At 42.5% G+C, this 14,587-nt stretch overlaps 1 protein-coding gene across 7 annotated transcripts in view; it reads left to right on the top strand.

Annotated features, from left to right (window-relative positions):
- The window catches only part of LOC106578955 (phosphatidylcholine:ceramide cholinephosphotransferase 1), a 58,661-nt gene extending 54,738 nt beyond the window's left edge, over window positions 1-3,923 (top strand). For all 7 annotated transcript variants that reach the window (XM_014158274.3, XM_014158269.3, XM_014158276.3 and 4 more), the window contains 4 exons: window positions 82-199; window positions 1,847-2,000; window positions 2,186-2,352; window positions 2,492-3,923. In XM_014158274.3, coding sequence (XP_014013749.1) covers window positions 82-199; window positions 1,847-2,000; window positions 2,186-2,352; window positions 2,492-2,671 — 619 coding nt within the window. In that variant the 3' untranslated portion in view covers window positions 2,672-3,923. The remainder of the gene's footprint in view (window positions 1-81; window positions 200-1,846; window positions 2,001-2,185; window positions 2,353-2,491) is intronic.
- Window positions 3,924-14,587: the final 10,664 nt, after the last annotated feature.

Below are 14,587 nucleotides of genomic sequence, written 5' to 3'. Positions count from 1 at the left end.
ATGTTAAAGTATGTTTTGCCATGTGCTGATTAAGCGCTCCAGCAAGTCTTGATTCTGTATGTACTACTTTCTCGTCCTCAGGTCCATCGTTGGTCGACGTTTCTTCTTCATCGTTGGCACACTGTACCTATACAGGTGTATCACCATGTACATAACCACACTCCCTGTGCCAGGAATGCATTTCAAGTGCTCTCCTAAGGTACTTGCTACTTCTCCCTGGGCTCAGAAATATAGCCTTTTTGTTGCATTATTTAATTATGAAAAAACATACAGGTAACTGCCAAAATAAAGAAAATACCAACATAGTTTCTTAATAGGGCGTTGGGCCACCACGAGCCAGAACAGCTTCAGTGCGCCTTGGCATATATTCTGCTAGTGTCTGGAACTCTATTGGACGGATGCAACACCATTCGTCTACTAAATTCCATAATTAGTTTTTTTGTTGTTGTTGATGGTGGTGGAAAATACTGTCTCAGGCCCCTCTCCAGAATCTCCCATAAGTGTTCAATTGGGTTGAGATGACGGCCATGGCATATGGTTTACATCGTTTTCATGCTCATCAAACCATTCAGTGATCACTCATACCCAGTGGATGGGGGCATAGCTATGGTAGCAAAAATAATAGCAAAAAGAAGGACCTGCCAAGCATGTTTATACATGACCTTAATCATGATGGGATGTTAATTGCTTTATTAACTCAGGAACCAGACTTGTGTGGAAGCACCTGCTTTCAATATACTTTGTATCCCTCAATTACTGAAGTGTTTCCATTATTTTGGCAGTTACCTGTAGCATACTAAGTGAAATGACTGTGTAGTTAGTAGCTTGTCTTAACATGTCTGTGAACCTCAGAGGTCAATGTTGAAAGTGCTGAGTGAGAAGGCCCTGAGAATAGCCTTTTTTTATGTGGATGATGAGAAAAGCAAAATTATTTCCCAGCTGTTGACCCCCTATGGTCCCAATTTTCCATTGCAGGGTTTTAAATGGCAGTTTAAAAAAAAGAACTGGAGATGTTCTCACGTTAAACGACAACAGATGATTTATGCCTCTTTTGAAGGTTTTTTTATTTTTATTTGTGGCATGTTGGTCATATTTTTAAGGATAGTAGATGGCATTTGTCAATTTGATTTAGACCCATTTCTTCAGCACTTTCTCAGCCATGCTATAGTAAAAGCTGATATATTCCTTCACATTAAGTTGAGGATTTATCTGTAGCCAACATTTTATATGGTCTTAAGACTCAATGGCTGTGAACATTTATTTGACTGCGTATGACCACTTTGTTCACCTACTGTGAGAACCGCTTACCTCAATGCTCCCTACCTTTAGCAGGTCTGTTCAGTCATGAAGCAGTGGTGTAGCATTACAGTTCCTCTTGAGTGTTCCTCCCCTCACGTTAGTGGGAGACATACAGTAGGGAACTAGTGAACAAGGCCAGGATCTGCATCCCCTCAGCACACCACAGGCCAGGATATCCCCTTAGAGGAAACCATTTGTTATCAGTCCAAATTTGCCGGCTCACCTATTTCTGACAATTCCACATTTCCTATTTAATCTAACTGAATTAACCAAATTAGTGATAGCTTTCCAATTGTTGAAAGCAGTTGGCTGTGGGCCAGCGTTTCTGACTGGAGGCCTTGTTCCAAGTTAGTCTGATCATGTATGATCAGCTTCTAACTGGCGAACAGGGTTAGTACTGTTCAAGCTCCTAATAGTAGGCTAACACATCCCCTTTCACAGACACAAATGTTACTGTATTATTGTTGAATAAGTCTGTTTTTATGCCTTTCTGGAGCACACTAACTTGACATGCTTTTGTGGTGTTTTATTTTTTATTCTGTTGTAGCTGTTTGGTGACTGGGAGTCCCAAATGCGGCGAGTCATGAAGATGATTGCAGGAGGAGGCCTCACCATCACTGGCTCGCACCACATGTGTGGGGACTACCTTTACAGTGGCCACACAGTCATGCTGACACTCAGCTATCTCTTCATTAAAGAATGTAAGTAGGTTACACAACACTACGGCGTGGCCTCTCTTAGTGAAAACCTGTGAAGTCTGTGATGTTTATTTTTGGAGTGGAGGAGGCACTCGGTGGTAAACTGTACGAGCTGATGTATGCCTGTTGAGAGAACATACATCTGATTGGTCACATTGACTTAAAGGTATTTTCTGTGTTTCTCGCAGACTCTCCGAAACGGTTCTGGTGGTACCATTTGATCTGCTGGCTGCTCTGTGCTGTAGGCCTCTTCTGCATTCTCTTGGCTCATGACCACTACTCCATAGACGTGGTGGTGGCTTACTTTATCACCACACGCCTATTCTGGTGGTACCACACCATGGCCAACCAGCAAGTAAGTCTATATTTGGTCACACTTACCAGTGGAATAACCAATGTAATTACCCTGTAATAGACTAGTATTACTTGCATGTTCAACGTGTCTCAACAATTATGGCATAGTGTTGTTCATGAACATTTAATTTGTTTCACAGGTGCTGAAGGAATCATCGCAGAGCAACCTTTTCTCAAGGGTGTGGTGGTACCGAATTTTCCAGTACCTGGAACAAAATGTCACAGGCATCGTCCCTCGGAACTACCGGATGCCGCTGTCATGGCCACCGGCCCAATGGAGTCAAGTGAAGTACAGCCGGATTGAAACACAGTGCCCGTGACAGCGGGAAGTGATCTAATCACAAGAAGATGCCCTATCTATCAAACTCTGATGCTGTTCCATCTCCCTTTAACTTTCTCCTGTAACATGCACTCCAGTCCAACTGGCTAGTACTGTGACAACCATCGTTTCAGCCAAAACATTTCACATTGGAAAACAATCAGTCTATCCTCTCGAGGCTACTCTCAAAGTAATGGTTTCCAGTGGGTGGATCGCAAGCATTTCAAAAATGGGTCCAGATCTATTTCAGCTAGCAACAGGAAATCTGTTAGTTAAAGGCTAATATTTCCCTCTGTAACCAGTTACTGAAATGTTATTAAATAAACATGTTTGTCACAGCGATTGGGCTGTTCCAAAAGTTTGGTGTTATCATGCTCAGATGTTTTACCAAGTTTTGGTTGAAAATAGCTTTGAGAACTGACCTGTCGTGAAGCAGGAGGTGTTTTTTGTAGTGACTTACATTTTTGTAGCTGTCTAAAATAAGCTTGGCCAAGGTGTAAACAATTTTCTAAGCATATAACAGGTTTATTATTCAAATTAATGCTTTAGATTTTTACAGTTAGGAGACTAGAGCGAAAAGGAGAACTTAGTCACAATATTCCTCAGTGCCTTTCTTGTTGTGATTGTACAGTAAGTGTATCAGTGTCCTCATTAATGTTGACTTGAATGACCGTTTTTAAAGTGCTACATCAGTATTTCCACTTGAACAGATAGGAGGGTGCTTAAATGAACCTGACGCTGATCACCGATTACAGCATAGACAGTTGAGCAATTATGACTCCATGACATTTTCTCCCTGTTTCTGAATGTAAAGAATCATGTAATTCTTTTAATCATGTCAGTGTCTTTCCAAGAGAAGTCATGTTTGCTTAAAAAAATAGAAAATCATGAATAATTTGTTATTTTCCATTGATTTATTTATTACATCGATAATTTCTTGTGTTTCTGCTTGGGATATTGGATTCCCATGTCATTTCTTGCCTATTATGCCAAATAGCTGCATTGTTTGGGCTGTCCTTTGACCCAAAGGTTAGGTCAGTGTGATGGAGAGGGAGGTTAAAAGCAAGGTTTTATTGAGTGGTCCTGACAATTTCTCAGCTTACTGATGATGACTGACCCAAATGCCCCTCTCCTCAACTTATATGTATACCTCAGAAGTGTCGCGTTAACCACCCAATGAGAAGAGCTGATTATGGTGTAACCATGGAAGAAATCAATCCAAAAGGAAATAAATAATATTTAGCACACCTTAATCTGTGATTCTTTTGTTTTATTTATGTACTGGAGAAGTGATCTTTCTGTACACAATTTGGTCATGTGTATAATATAATTTCACTCTGTAATCCACCATATACAGTACCAGTCAAACGTTTTTCTTTAATTTTACTATTTTCTACATTGTAGAATAATAGTGAAGACATCAAAAACTATGAAATAACACATGGAGTCATGTAGTAACCAAAAAAGTGTTAAACTAATAAAATCTATTTTTATTGAGATTTTTGAGATTCTTCAAAGTAGCTACCCTTTGCCTTGACAGCTTTGCAGTCTTCTCATTCTCTCAACCAGCTTCGTGAGGTAGTCATTTCAAGTAACAGGTGGGCCTTCCTTATTGCATTTGAGACAATCAGTTGTGTTGTGACATGGTAGGGTTGGTATACAGAAGATGGTCTTTTACCAAATAGGGCTAAGTTCATATTATGTCAAGAAAAGCTAAAATAAGCAAAGAGAAACGAAAATTCATTATTTTAAGACATGAAGGTCAGTCGATGCAGAACACTTCAAGAACTTATGTTTCTTAAAGTGCAGTTGCAAAATCCATCAAGCGCTATGATAAACTGGCTCTCATGAGGACCTCCACAGGAAAGGAAGACCCAGAGTTACCTCTGCTGCAGAGGGTAAGCTCTAGAGTTCACTTCACCTCAGATTGCTGCCCAAATAAATGCTTCAGAGTTCAAGTAACAGACACATCTCAACATCAACTGTTCAGAGGAGACTGTGTGAATCAGGCCTTCATGGTCGAATTGCTGCAAAGAAACCACTACTAAAGGACACCAATGAGAAGAAGAGACTTGCTTGGGCCTAGAAACAGGAGCAATGGACATTAGACCGACGGAAATCTGTCCTTTTGATCTGATGAGTCGAAATTTGAGATTTTTTGGGGTTCCAACCGCTGTGTCTTTGTGAGACGCAGAGTAGGTGAACGAAGGATCTCTGCATGTGTGGTTCCCACCGTGAAGCATGGGGGAGGTGTGATGGTGTGGGGGTGCTTTGCTGGTGACAGTCTGTGATTTATTTAGAATTCAAGGCACACTTAACCAGCATGGCTACCACAGTATTCTGCAGCGTTACGCCATCCCATCGGGTTGCACTTGGTCCCACTATCAGTTGTTTTTCAACAGGACAATGACCGACACACTTCCAAGCTGTGTAAAGGGCTATTTGACTAAGAAAGAGATTGATGGAGTGCTGCATCAGATGACCTGGCCTCCACAATCATCTGACCTCAACCCAATTGAGATGGTTTGGGATGAGTTGGATCGCAGAGCAAAGGAAAAGCAGCCATCAAGTGCTCAGCATACAGTGAGGGTAAAAAAGTATTTGATCCCCTGCTGATTTTGTACGTTTGCCCACTGACAAAGAAATGATCAGTCTATAATTTTAATGGTAGGTTTATTTGAACAGTGAGAGACAGAATAACAACAAAAAAATCGAGAAAAACGCATGTCAAAAATGTTATAAAATGATTTGCATTTTAATGAGGGAAATAAGTATTTGACCCCTCTGCAAAACATGACTTAGTACTTGGTGGCAAAACCCTTGTTGGCAATCACAGAGGTCAGACGTTTCTTGTAGTTGGCCACCAGGTTTGCACACATCTCAGGAGGGATTTTGTCCCACTCCTCTTTGCAGATCTTCTCCAAGTCATTAAGGTTTCGAGGCTGACATTTGGCAACTCGAACCTTCAGCTCCCTCCACAGATTTTCTATGGGATTAAGGTCTGGAGTCTGGCTAGGCCACTCCAGGACCTTAATGTGCTTCTACCTGAGCCACTCCTTTGTTGCCTTGGCAGTGTGTTTTTGGTCATTGTCATGCTGGAATACCCATCCACGACCCATTTTCAATGCCCTGGCTAAAGGAAGGAGGTTCTCACCCAAGATTTGATGGTACATGGCCCCCTCCATCGTCCCTTTGATGCGCTGAAGTTGTCCTGTCCCCTTAGCAGAAAAACACCCCCAAAGCATAATGTTTCCACCTCCATCTTTGACGGTGGGGATGGTGTTCTTGGGGTCATAGGCAGCATTCCTCCTCCTCCAAACACGGCGAGTTGAGTTGATGCCAAAGAGCTCCATTTTGGTCTCATCTGACCACAACACTTTCACCCAGTTGTCCTCTGAATCATTCAGATGTTCATTGGCAAACTTCAGACGGGCATGTATATGTGCTTTCTTGAGCAGGGGGACGTTGCTGGCGCTGCAGGATTTCAGTCCTTCACGGCGTAGTGTGTTACCAATTGTTTTCTTGGTGACTATGGTCCCAGCTGCCTTGAGATCATTGACAATGTCCTCTCGTGTAGTTCTGGGCTGATTCCTCACCGTTCTCATGATCATTGCAACTCCACGAGGTGAGATCTTGGATGGAGCCCCAGGCGGGAGATTGACAGTTCTTTTGTGTTTCTTCCATTTGCAAATAATCGCATCAACTGTTGTCACCTTCTCACCAAGCTGCTTGGCGATGGTCTTGTAGCCCATTCCAACCTTGTGTAGGTCTACAATCCTGTCCCTGACATCCTTGGAGAGCTCTTTGGTCTTGGCCATGGTGGAGAGTTTGGAATCTGATTGATTGATTGCTTCTGTGGACAGGTGTCTTTTATACAGGTAACAAACTGAGATTAGGAGCACTCCCTTTAAGAGTGTGCTCCTAATCTCAGCTCGTTACCTGTATAAAAGACACCTGGGAGCCAGAAATCTTTCTGATTGAGAGGGGGTCAAATACTTATTTCCCTCATTAAAATGCAAATCAATTTATACAATTTTTGACATGCGTTTTTCTGGATTTGTTTCTTGTTATTCTGTCTCTCACTGTTCAAATAAACCTACCTTTAAAATTATAGACTGATCATTTCTTTGTCAGTGGGCAAACGTACAAAATCAGCAGGGGATCAAATACTTTTCCCCCTCACTGTATGTGGGAACTCCTTCAAGACTGTTGGAAAAGCATTCCAGGTAAAGCTGGTTGAGAAAATGCCAAGAGTGTGCAAAGCTGTCGTCAAGGCAAAGGGTGGCTACTTTGAAGAATCTAAACTCTAAAATGTAGATTTTTTTGTTTAACTATTTTTGGTTATTACATGATTCCATATGTGTAATTTCATAGTTTTGATGTCTTCACTGTTTTATTCTACAATGTAAAACAGTCAAAATAAAGAAAAACCCTTCAATGAGTAGGTGTGTCCAAACTTTTGACTGGTACTGTATATCTATGACCTTTGGAGTGAAAATTACTTCCAAGGGATTTCTGAAAGGTGTGTAACTTAACAGCCACCCTTGGACAAGGCTGAGGTTTATTTTATGGTACTGCTGGCTTGTTTTTAATACAGGCTGTAAAACAATATCTGGTCAAGTCATGTTACCTTTGTTCCAGAACTGTACACTATAACCTTGTCAGTCTAAAAAATCCTGCAGCAACATGAAATGTGGTTTATAATAAGACATTTTTGTTGAGGTTGATACAGTACATTTTTCGTGAGGGGAAAATCAAGTCTAAAATTTCAGTGGAAATTACAAACTTCTGAAGTATTTTTAAACCTCATACACTACAAGTTTTCATTTCCTGCATTGGAAGTTCTCCTGCAACATGGTGATGAAATGTAAGATCCTTCACCTGTATAGGTAATGGCATGTCCAACTCCATGTCCACCAACCATTATGCTCTGCAGTTAGTGTCTTCAGAAAGTATTCACACCCCTTGACTTATTCCCCATTTTGTTGTTACACCCTGAATTCAAAATGAATTAAATTAAACTCTCACCCATCTACACACACAATACCTCCATAATGACAAAGTGAAACATGTTTTAGAAATGTTTGCATATTTACTGAAGATGAAATACAAAAATATCTAATTTACATACACTACTGGTCAAAAGTTTTAGAACGCCTACTCAATCAAGGGTTTTTATTTAGACTTTTTTCTACATTGTAGAATAATAGTGAAGACATCAAAACTATGAAATAACACATGGAATCATGTAGTAACCAAAAAACTGGTAAAACAGATTCTTCAAATAGCCACCCTTTGCCTTGATGACAGCTTTGCACACTCTTGGCGTTCTCTCAACCAGCTTCATGAGGTTGTAATTTCAATTAACAGGTGGGCCTTAAGTTAATTTGTGGAATTTCTTTCCTTCTTAATGCATTTGAGCCAATCAGTTGTGTTGTGACAAGGTAGGGGGGCATACAGAAGATAGCACTATTTGGTAAAAGACCAAGTCCATATTATGGCAAAAACAGCTCAAATAAGCAAAGCGAAACGACAGTCCATCATTACTTTAAGACATGAAGGGCAGTCAATACAGAACATTTTAAGAACTTAGAAAGTTTCTTCAAGTGCAGTTGCAAAAAACATCAAGCGCTATGATTAAACTAGCTCTTAGGAATGGAAGACCCAAAGTTAACTCTGCTGCAGAGAATAAGTTAGTCACCAGCTTCAGAAATTGCAGGCCAAATAAATGCTTCACAGAGTTCAAGTAACTGACAAATCTCAACATCAACTGTTCTGAGGAGACTGTGAATCAGGCCTTCATGGTGGAATTGCTGCAAAGAAACCACTACTAAAGGACACCAATAAGAAGAGACTTGCTTGGGCCAAGAAACACGAGCAAGGGACTTTAGACCGGTGGAAATTTGTCCTTTGGTCTGGAGTCCAAATTTGAGATTTTGGGGTTCCAACTGCTGTCTTTGTGAGACGCGGTGTGGGTGAACGGATGATCTCCGCATGTGTATTTCACACTGCAAAGCATGTAGGAGGAGGTGTGATGGTGTGGGGGTGCTTTGCTGGTGACACTGTCTGTGATGTATTTAGAATTCAAGGCCCACTTAACCAGCATGGCTACCACAGCATTCTGCAGCTATACTCCATCCCATCTGGTTTGGCTTAGTGGGACTATCATTTGTTTTTTCAACAGGACCATGACCCAACACAGCTCCAGGCTGTGTAAGGGCTATTTTACCAAGAAGGAGAGTGATGGAGTGCTGCATCAGATGACCTGGCCTCCACAATCCCCTGACCTCAACCAATTTGAGATGGTTTGGGATGAGTCGGATTGCAGATTGAAGGAAAAGCAGCCAACAAATGCTCAGCATATGTGGGAACTCCTTCAAGACTGTTGGAAAAGCATTCCAGGTGAAGCTGGTTGAGAGAATACCAAGAGTGTGCAAAGCTGTCATCAAGGCAAAGGGTGGCTATTTGAAGATGCTTAAATATAATATATTATGATTTGTTAAACACTTTTTTGGTTACTACATAATTCCATGTGTGTTATTTCGTAGTTTTGACATCTTCACTAATATTCTACAATGTAGAAAATAGTAAAAAATAAAGAAAAACCCTTGAATGAGTAGGTGTTCTAAAACTTTTGAACGGTAGTGTAAGTATTCACACCCCAAATTGAGATTTGGTGCATCCAATTTCCTTTGAACATCCTTGATGTCAATAAAACTTGATTGGTGTCCACCTGTGGCCAATTCAATTGTTTGGACATGATTTAGAAAGAATCACACCTGCCTATATAAGGTCCCACAGTTGACACTGTATGTCAGGGCAGAAACTATAGCATGAAGTACAAGGAACTGTCCGTAGATCTACGAGATATAATTGTGATGAGGCATATATTTGGGAAAGAGTATAAAACAATTTCTTGAGTGTTGAAAGTTTTCAAAAGCCTAGTGGTCTCCATCATTGGGAAATGAAAAAATATGGAACTACCCAGACTCTGCCTAGAGCTGGCCATCCAACCAAACTGAGCAACCCGGGCAAAAATTACCTTGATCAGGGAGGTGACCAAGAACCCAATGACCACTCTGACAGAACTACAGAGTTCCTTGGCTGAGATGGGAGAAACTGCCTGAAGGACAACAGTCTCTGAAGCACTTCACCAATCTGGGCTTTATGGGAGAATGGCCAGATGGAAGCCACTCCTGAGAAAAAGGCACATGACAGCACACCTGGAGTTTGCAAAAAGGCATGTGAAAGACTCAGAGCATAAGGCAAAATATTCTGTGGTCTGATGAGACAAAAATGAAACTCTGGCCTGAATGCAAAGCGCTATGTCTGGAGAAAACCAGTCACAGCTCATCACCCGTCTAACCATCTCTACCATGAAGCATGGTAGTGGCAGCATCATGCTATGGGGATGCTTTTCAGCAGAATGGACTGGGAGACTGGTAAGGATAGAGGAAACAATGAATGGAGCCAAATACAGGCAAATCCTTAATGAGAACATGCTTCAGAGTGCCAACGACCTTAGACTGGGGTGAAGATATCAGTTCTAACAGGACAATGACCCCAAGCATACAGCCAAAGCAACGCTGGAATGGCTTCAGAACAAGAACGTGAAAGTCCTTGAGCCAAAGCCCAGACTTGAATCCCATTGAAAATCTGTGGAAAGACATGAAGTTTGCTGTTCACCACTGCTCACCATATAACTTAACATAGCTTTGACAAAATAGGGCCAATATACCACGGCTAAGGGCTGTTCTTAGGCACTACGTAACGCCGTGGTATATTGGTCATATACCACAAACCCTCGTGCCTTATTGCTATTATAAACTGGTTACCAATGTAATTAGAGCAGTACAAATAAATGTTTTGTCAGACCCATGGTATATGGTCTGATATACCACGTGTCACAGTTGTCGTAGGAAGGAGCAGACCAAAGTGCAGCTTGTGTGTCGTTCCACATTTTATTTTCACTGTGACTGTGAAACTATGCAATACATACACTAAAGAACAAAAAAAACAACAAACCGTGACGCAGAGGTGAAACATACACTAACTCAGAAACAATCTCCCACAAACCCAGGTGGAACAAACACCTACTTAAGTATGATCTCCAGTTAGAGACAACGATGACCAGCTGTCTCTAATTGGAGATCATCCAAACATAGATCAAACAAAACCCAACATAGAAATACAAAACTAGAACCTGACAACATAGAAAAACTAAACTAGAAAAAACCCCTGTCACACCCTGACCTACTCTACCATAGAAAATAACAGCTTTCTATGGTCAGGACGTGACACCACGGCTGTCAGCCAATCAGCATTCAGGGCTTGAACCATCCAGGTTATAATAGAAATGATTCTGCTTCTGACTGTTGCTGTCTTGAAATGTCATTGAATATTAGACAGAGTGTGAGCTAGGTGAAGTATTCACTCAGCTGATACTGATCCTTTACCATTTGATTGCGTCCATGCAAGAGCATGATGTAGCATTATTTCATTTAATTACCTCAAGCAGGGCTCCCTTGTCAAAGAGACCATGGTCTCAATGGTGACTCCCTGCTTAAATAAAGAAAGGTTAAATATCTATATTTTCAAATAAGCGTGTTTAGTTTTTCAAGAACCAGCTCTTTCCTCTATTTGCCGTAATTGGCTTATACAGCTTATCATTTGAAATCAAATCAAATACACATATTTAGCAGATGTTATTGCGGGTGTAGCAAAATGCTTGTGTGATGTCAGTCAGGTCAGTCAGGTGTGCATCAGTCAAGGTTTAAGCTTTATGACTTGCATTCATGAAGCACTTCTCACATGCTCAGGAAGTGCTTTTATTAACAATATTAACACCATGTTGGTTACGCGTAGCGTTGTGCCATGGCTCGGAGGAAGACCGTGTGTTGTGCTCTCAGCACCCTAGAGGTCACCCTCGTGGTTCTGTTTGTGGTCATAACCTCATAACCTCGGTATCTGTGGGGTTAATCCCAGTCATGGCTATTCACTGGGAAGACAGATCACGTAAGAGTTTATCTATGTTTGTCTCATTTTGCTCGTGGGTAACTTTGTAGTTTTTTTTGTGCAAGATAGTCATGGGGTTCATTTATGAATACGAGTAACGTTCCTTCACACATGACGGCCAAGAATAAAATCTTCATTCAGTTTATTTATAATAGTCTAATTCATAAAAACAGGTTTATTTTTGATAGTGTTAACAACTGATGTGTAATGTTTTTTTTGACTACAGAGGAACCAGTGCCTACGGTCAGTCCTACAGCAAGACCACAGGAAACAGCCCATTATCAGTTTGAAAACTTCATCCTGGCACGTTTTGGAAAGAAGGGCAAGTGTCACAGTAGCTGATGTTTTTCTCAATACATTGCAGTCAATGGGAAAAGATGAGTGTCACAGGGTTGATGTGATTGAGCTAGAAGTGAGAGAGAGAGAAGGGGAGAGTGAGGGAGGGGAAGAGAAGGGAGAGAGATGGGGAGAGAGAAAGGAAAGAGAGGGTGAAGGAGGGAGAGAGAGAGGAGAGAGATGAGAGGAGGTGGAGGGAGGGAAAGAAGGAGCGAGAGAGTGGAGGGAGGAGGAGGGAGAGAGAAGGTGTAGAGTGATGGCGGGATGGAGAGGGTGAAAGAACGGGGAGAGAAGAGAATGAGGGGGGTAAAGAGGAGGTTAGGGTGAGAAGAGACAGACATGAGATAAACGACAAAAACGTTAACCCTGTGACACTCATCGTTTCCCATTGACTGCAATGTACCAAGCAAAACGTCAGATAATGTGACATTTTACCTTTTTTGACGTTTTCCTATGATATTATGTTGGGTGGGCAGAGCAGACTGTACTAGACCCCTGGAGATGTCCCCCTGGGGAGTGGAAATTATCCGTCAGCACTCCAAAATACCATTTCCCCTGCAGCCCTCCCTGGACTCTCCCAACTCACACTAGTGTTAGTGCATCGCTGACCTACAAACCACAACCATTAATTCCCTCCTCTATTCCTGTTTGCTGTGTGTGTGTGTGTGTGTTTGGTGTGTGTGTCTGTTTGGTGTGTGTGTCTGTTTGGTGTGTGTGTCTATTTGGTGTGTGAGTCTGTTTGGTGTGTGTGTCTGTTTGGTGTGTGTGTGTGTGTCTATTTGGTGTGTGAGTCTGTTTGGTGTGTGTGTGTGTGTGTGTGTGTGTGTGTGTGTGTGTGTGTGTGTGTGTGTGTGTGTGTGTGTGTGTGTGTGTGTGTGTGTGTGTGTGTGTGTGTGTGTGTGTGTGTGTGTGTGTGTGTGTGTGTTTGGTGTGTGTGTCTGTTTGGTGTGTGTGCGTGTGTGTGTCTGTGGTGTGTGTGTGTGTGTGTCTGTTTGGTGTGTGTGTGTGTGTGTGTGTGTCTGTTCGGCGTGTGTGGTAATAAAGTGAAAGAAGGGTGGTCCTGTGTGGCTCAGTTGGTAGAGCATGGTGTTTGCAACGCCAGGGTTGTGGGTTTCGATTCCCACAGGGAATCAGTATGGAGAAAAATAAAAATAAAAAATGTATGAAATGTATGCATTCACTACTGTAAGTCGCTCTGGATAAGAGCGTCTGCTAAATGACTAAAATGTAAATGTGTGGATTGTATTTGTAATTGATTTTATTTAATCTTTATTTAACTAGGCAAGTCAATTAAGACCAAATTCTTATTTACAATGACGGCCTACACCGGCCAAACCCATACCCGGACAACGCTGGGCCAATTGTGCGCCGCCCGATGGGACTCCCAATCATGGCCGGTTGTGATACAGCATGTCTCTTGCTGGTCATTTACGTTCTCTAACCGGGACGCCGGGACAGTTGCGTCCATATCTAAAGCGTCACCTCTATCAAAGTCCACCACCACATGGTGGCACTCTTTTTCAGACACTGTGTCTTGCTCCAGGGGCCGTATGTGTGACACTGTGTCTTGTTCCAGGGGCCTTATGTGTGACACTGTGTGTTGCTCCAGGGGCTGTATGTGTGACACTGTGTCTTGCTCCAGGGGCCGTATGTGTGACACTGTGTCTTGTTCCAGGGGCCGTATGTGTGACACTGTGTCTTGTTTCAGGGGCCGTATGTGTGACACTGTATCTTGTTTCAGGGGCCGTATGTGTGACACTGTGTCTTGTTCCAGGGGCCGTATGTGTGACACTGTGTCTTGTTCCAGGGGCCGTATGTGTGACACTGTGTCTTGTTCCAGGGGCCGTATGTGTGACACTGTGTCTTGTTCCAGGGGCCGTATGTGTGACACTGTGTCTTGTTTCAGGGGCCGTATGTGTGACACTGTATCTTGTTCCAGGGGCCGTATGAGTGACACTGTGTCTTGTTCCAGGGGCCGTATGTGTGACACTGTGTCTTGTTCCAGGGGCCGTATGTGTGACACTGTGTCTTGTTCCAGGGGCCGTATGTGTGACACTGTGTCTTGTTTCAGGGGCCATATGTGTGACACTGTATCTTGTTCCAGGGGCCGTATGAGTGACACTGTGTCTTGTTCCAGGGGCCGTATGTGTGACACTGTGTCTTGTTCCAGGGGCCGTATGTGTGACACTGTGTCTTGTTCCAGGGGCCGTATGTGTGACACTGTGTCTTGTTCCAGGGGCCGTATGTGTGACACTGTGTCTTGTATGTGGCAGCCTTTGCTCTTACCTGGGAGATGCCAGCCCAGACACCAGAGGGTCCTTCTGTGCCAACACTGGACTCCCTGTGATTACCGCAACAGCTCCTGTCCTATTGGAGGGACAAAACTATAGGAATACATGGAATACTGTAGCAGACTCCTATGCATATTCAAAAGTGTACTTTATAGCAGAGAGTCCATAGCAATAAAAAAATACTGCCTGCACCAACATGTGTACATCACCTCTCTGATGCTTTCCATCAAAACATGTGTGCTGCGTTGTCCAGCAGGATCTGACATGTTTGACAC

The sequence above is a fragment of the Salmo salar genome, chromosome 19, assembly GCF_965601325.2.
Source record: "Salmo salar chromosome 19, fSalSal1, whole genome shotgun sequence".
In the NCBI taxonomy this organism is placed as follows: domain Eukaryota; kingdom Metazoa; phylum Chordata; class Actinopteri; order Salmoniformes; family Salmonidae; genus Salmo; species Salmo salar.
Note: the sequence above shows the minus strand (reverse complement) of the source record. Positions and strands in the feature narration are given on the sequence as shown.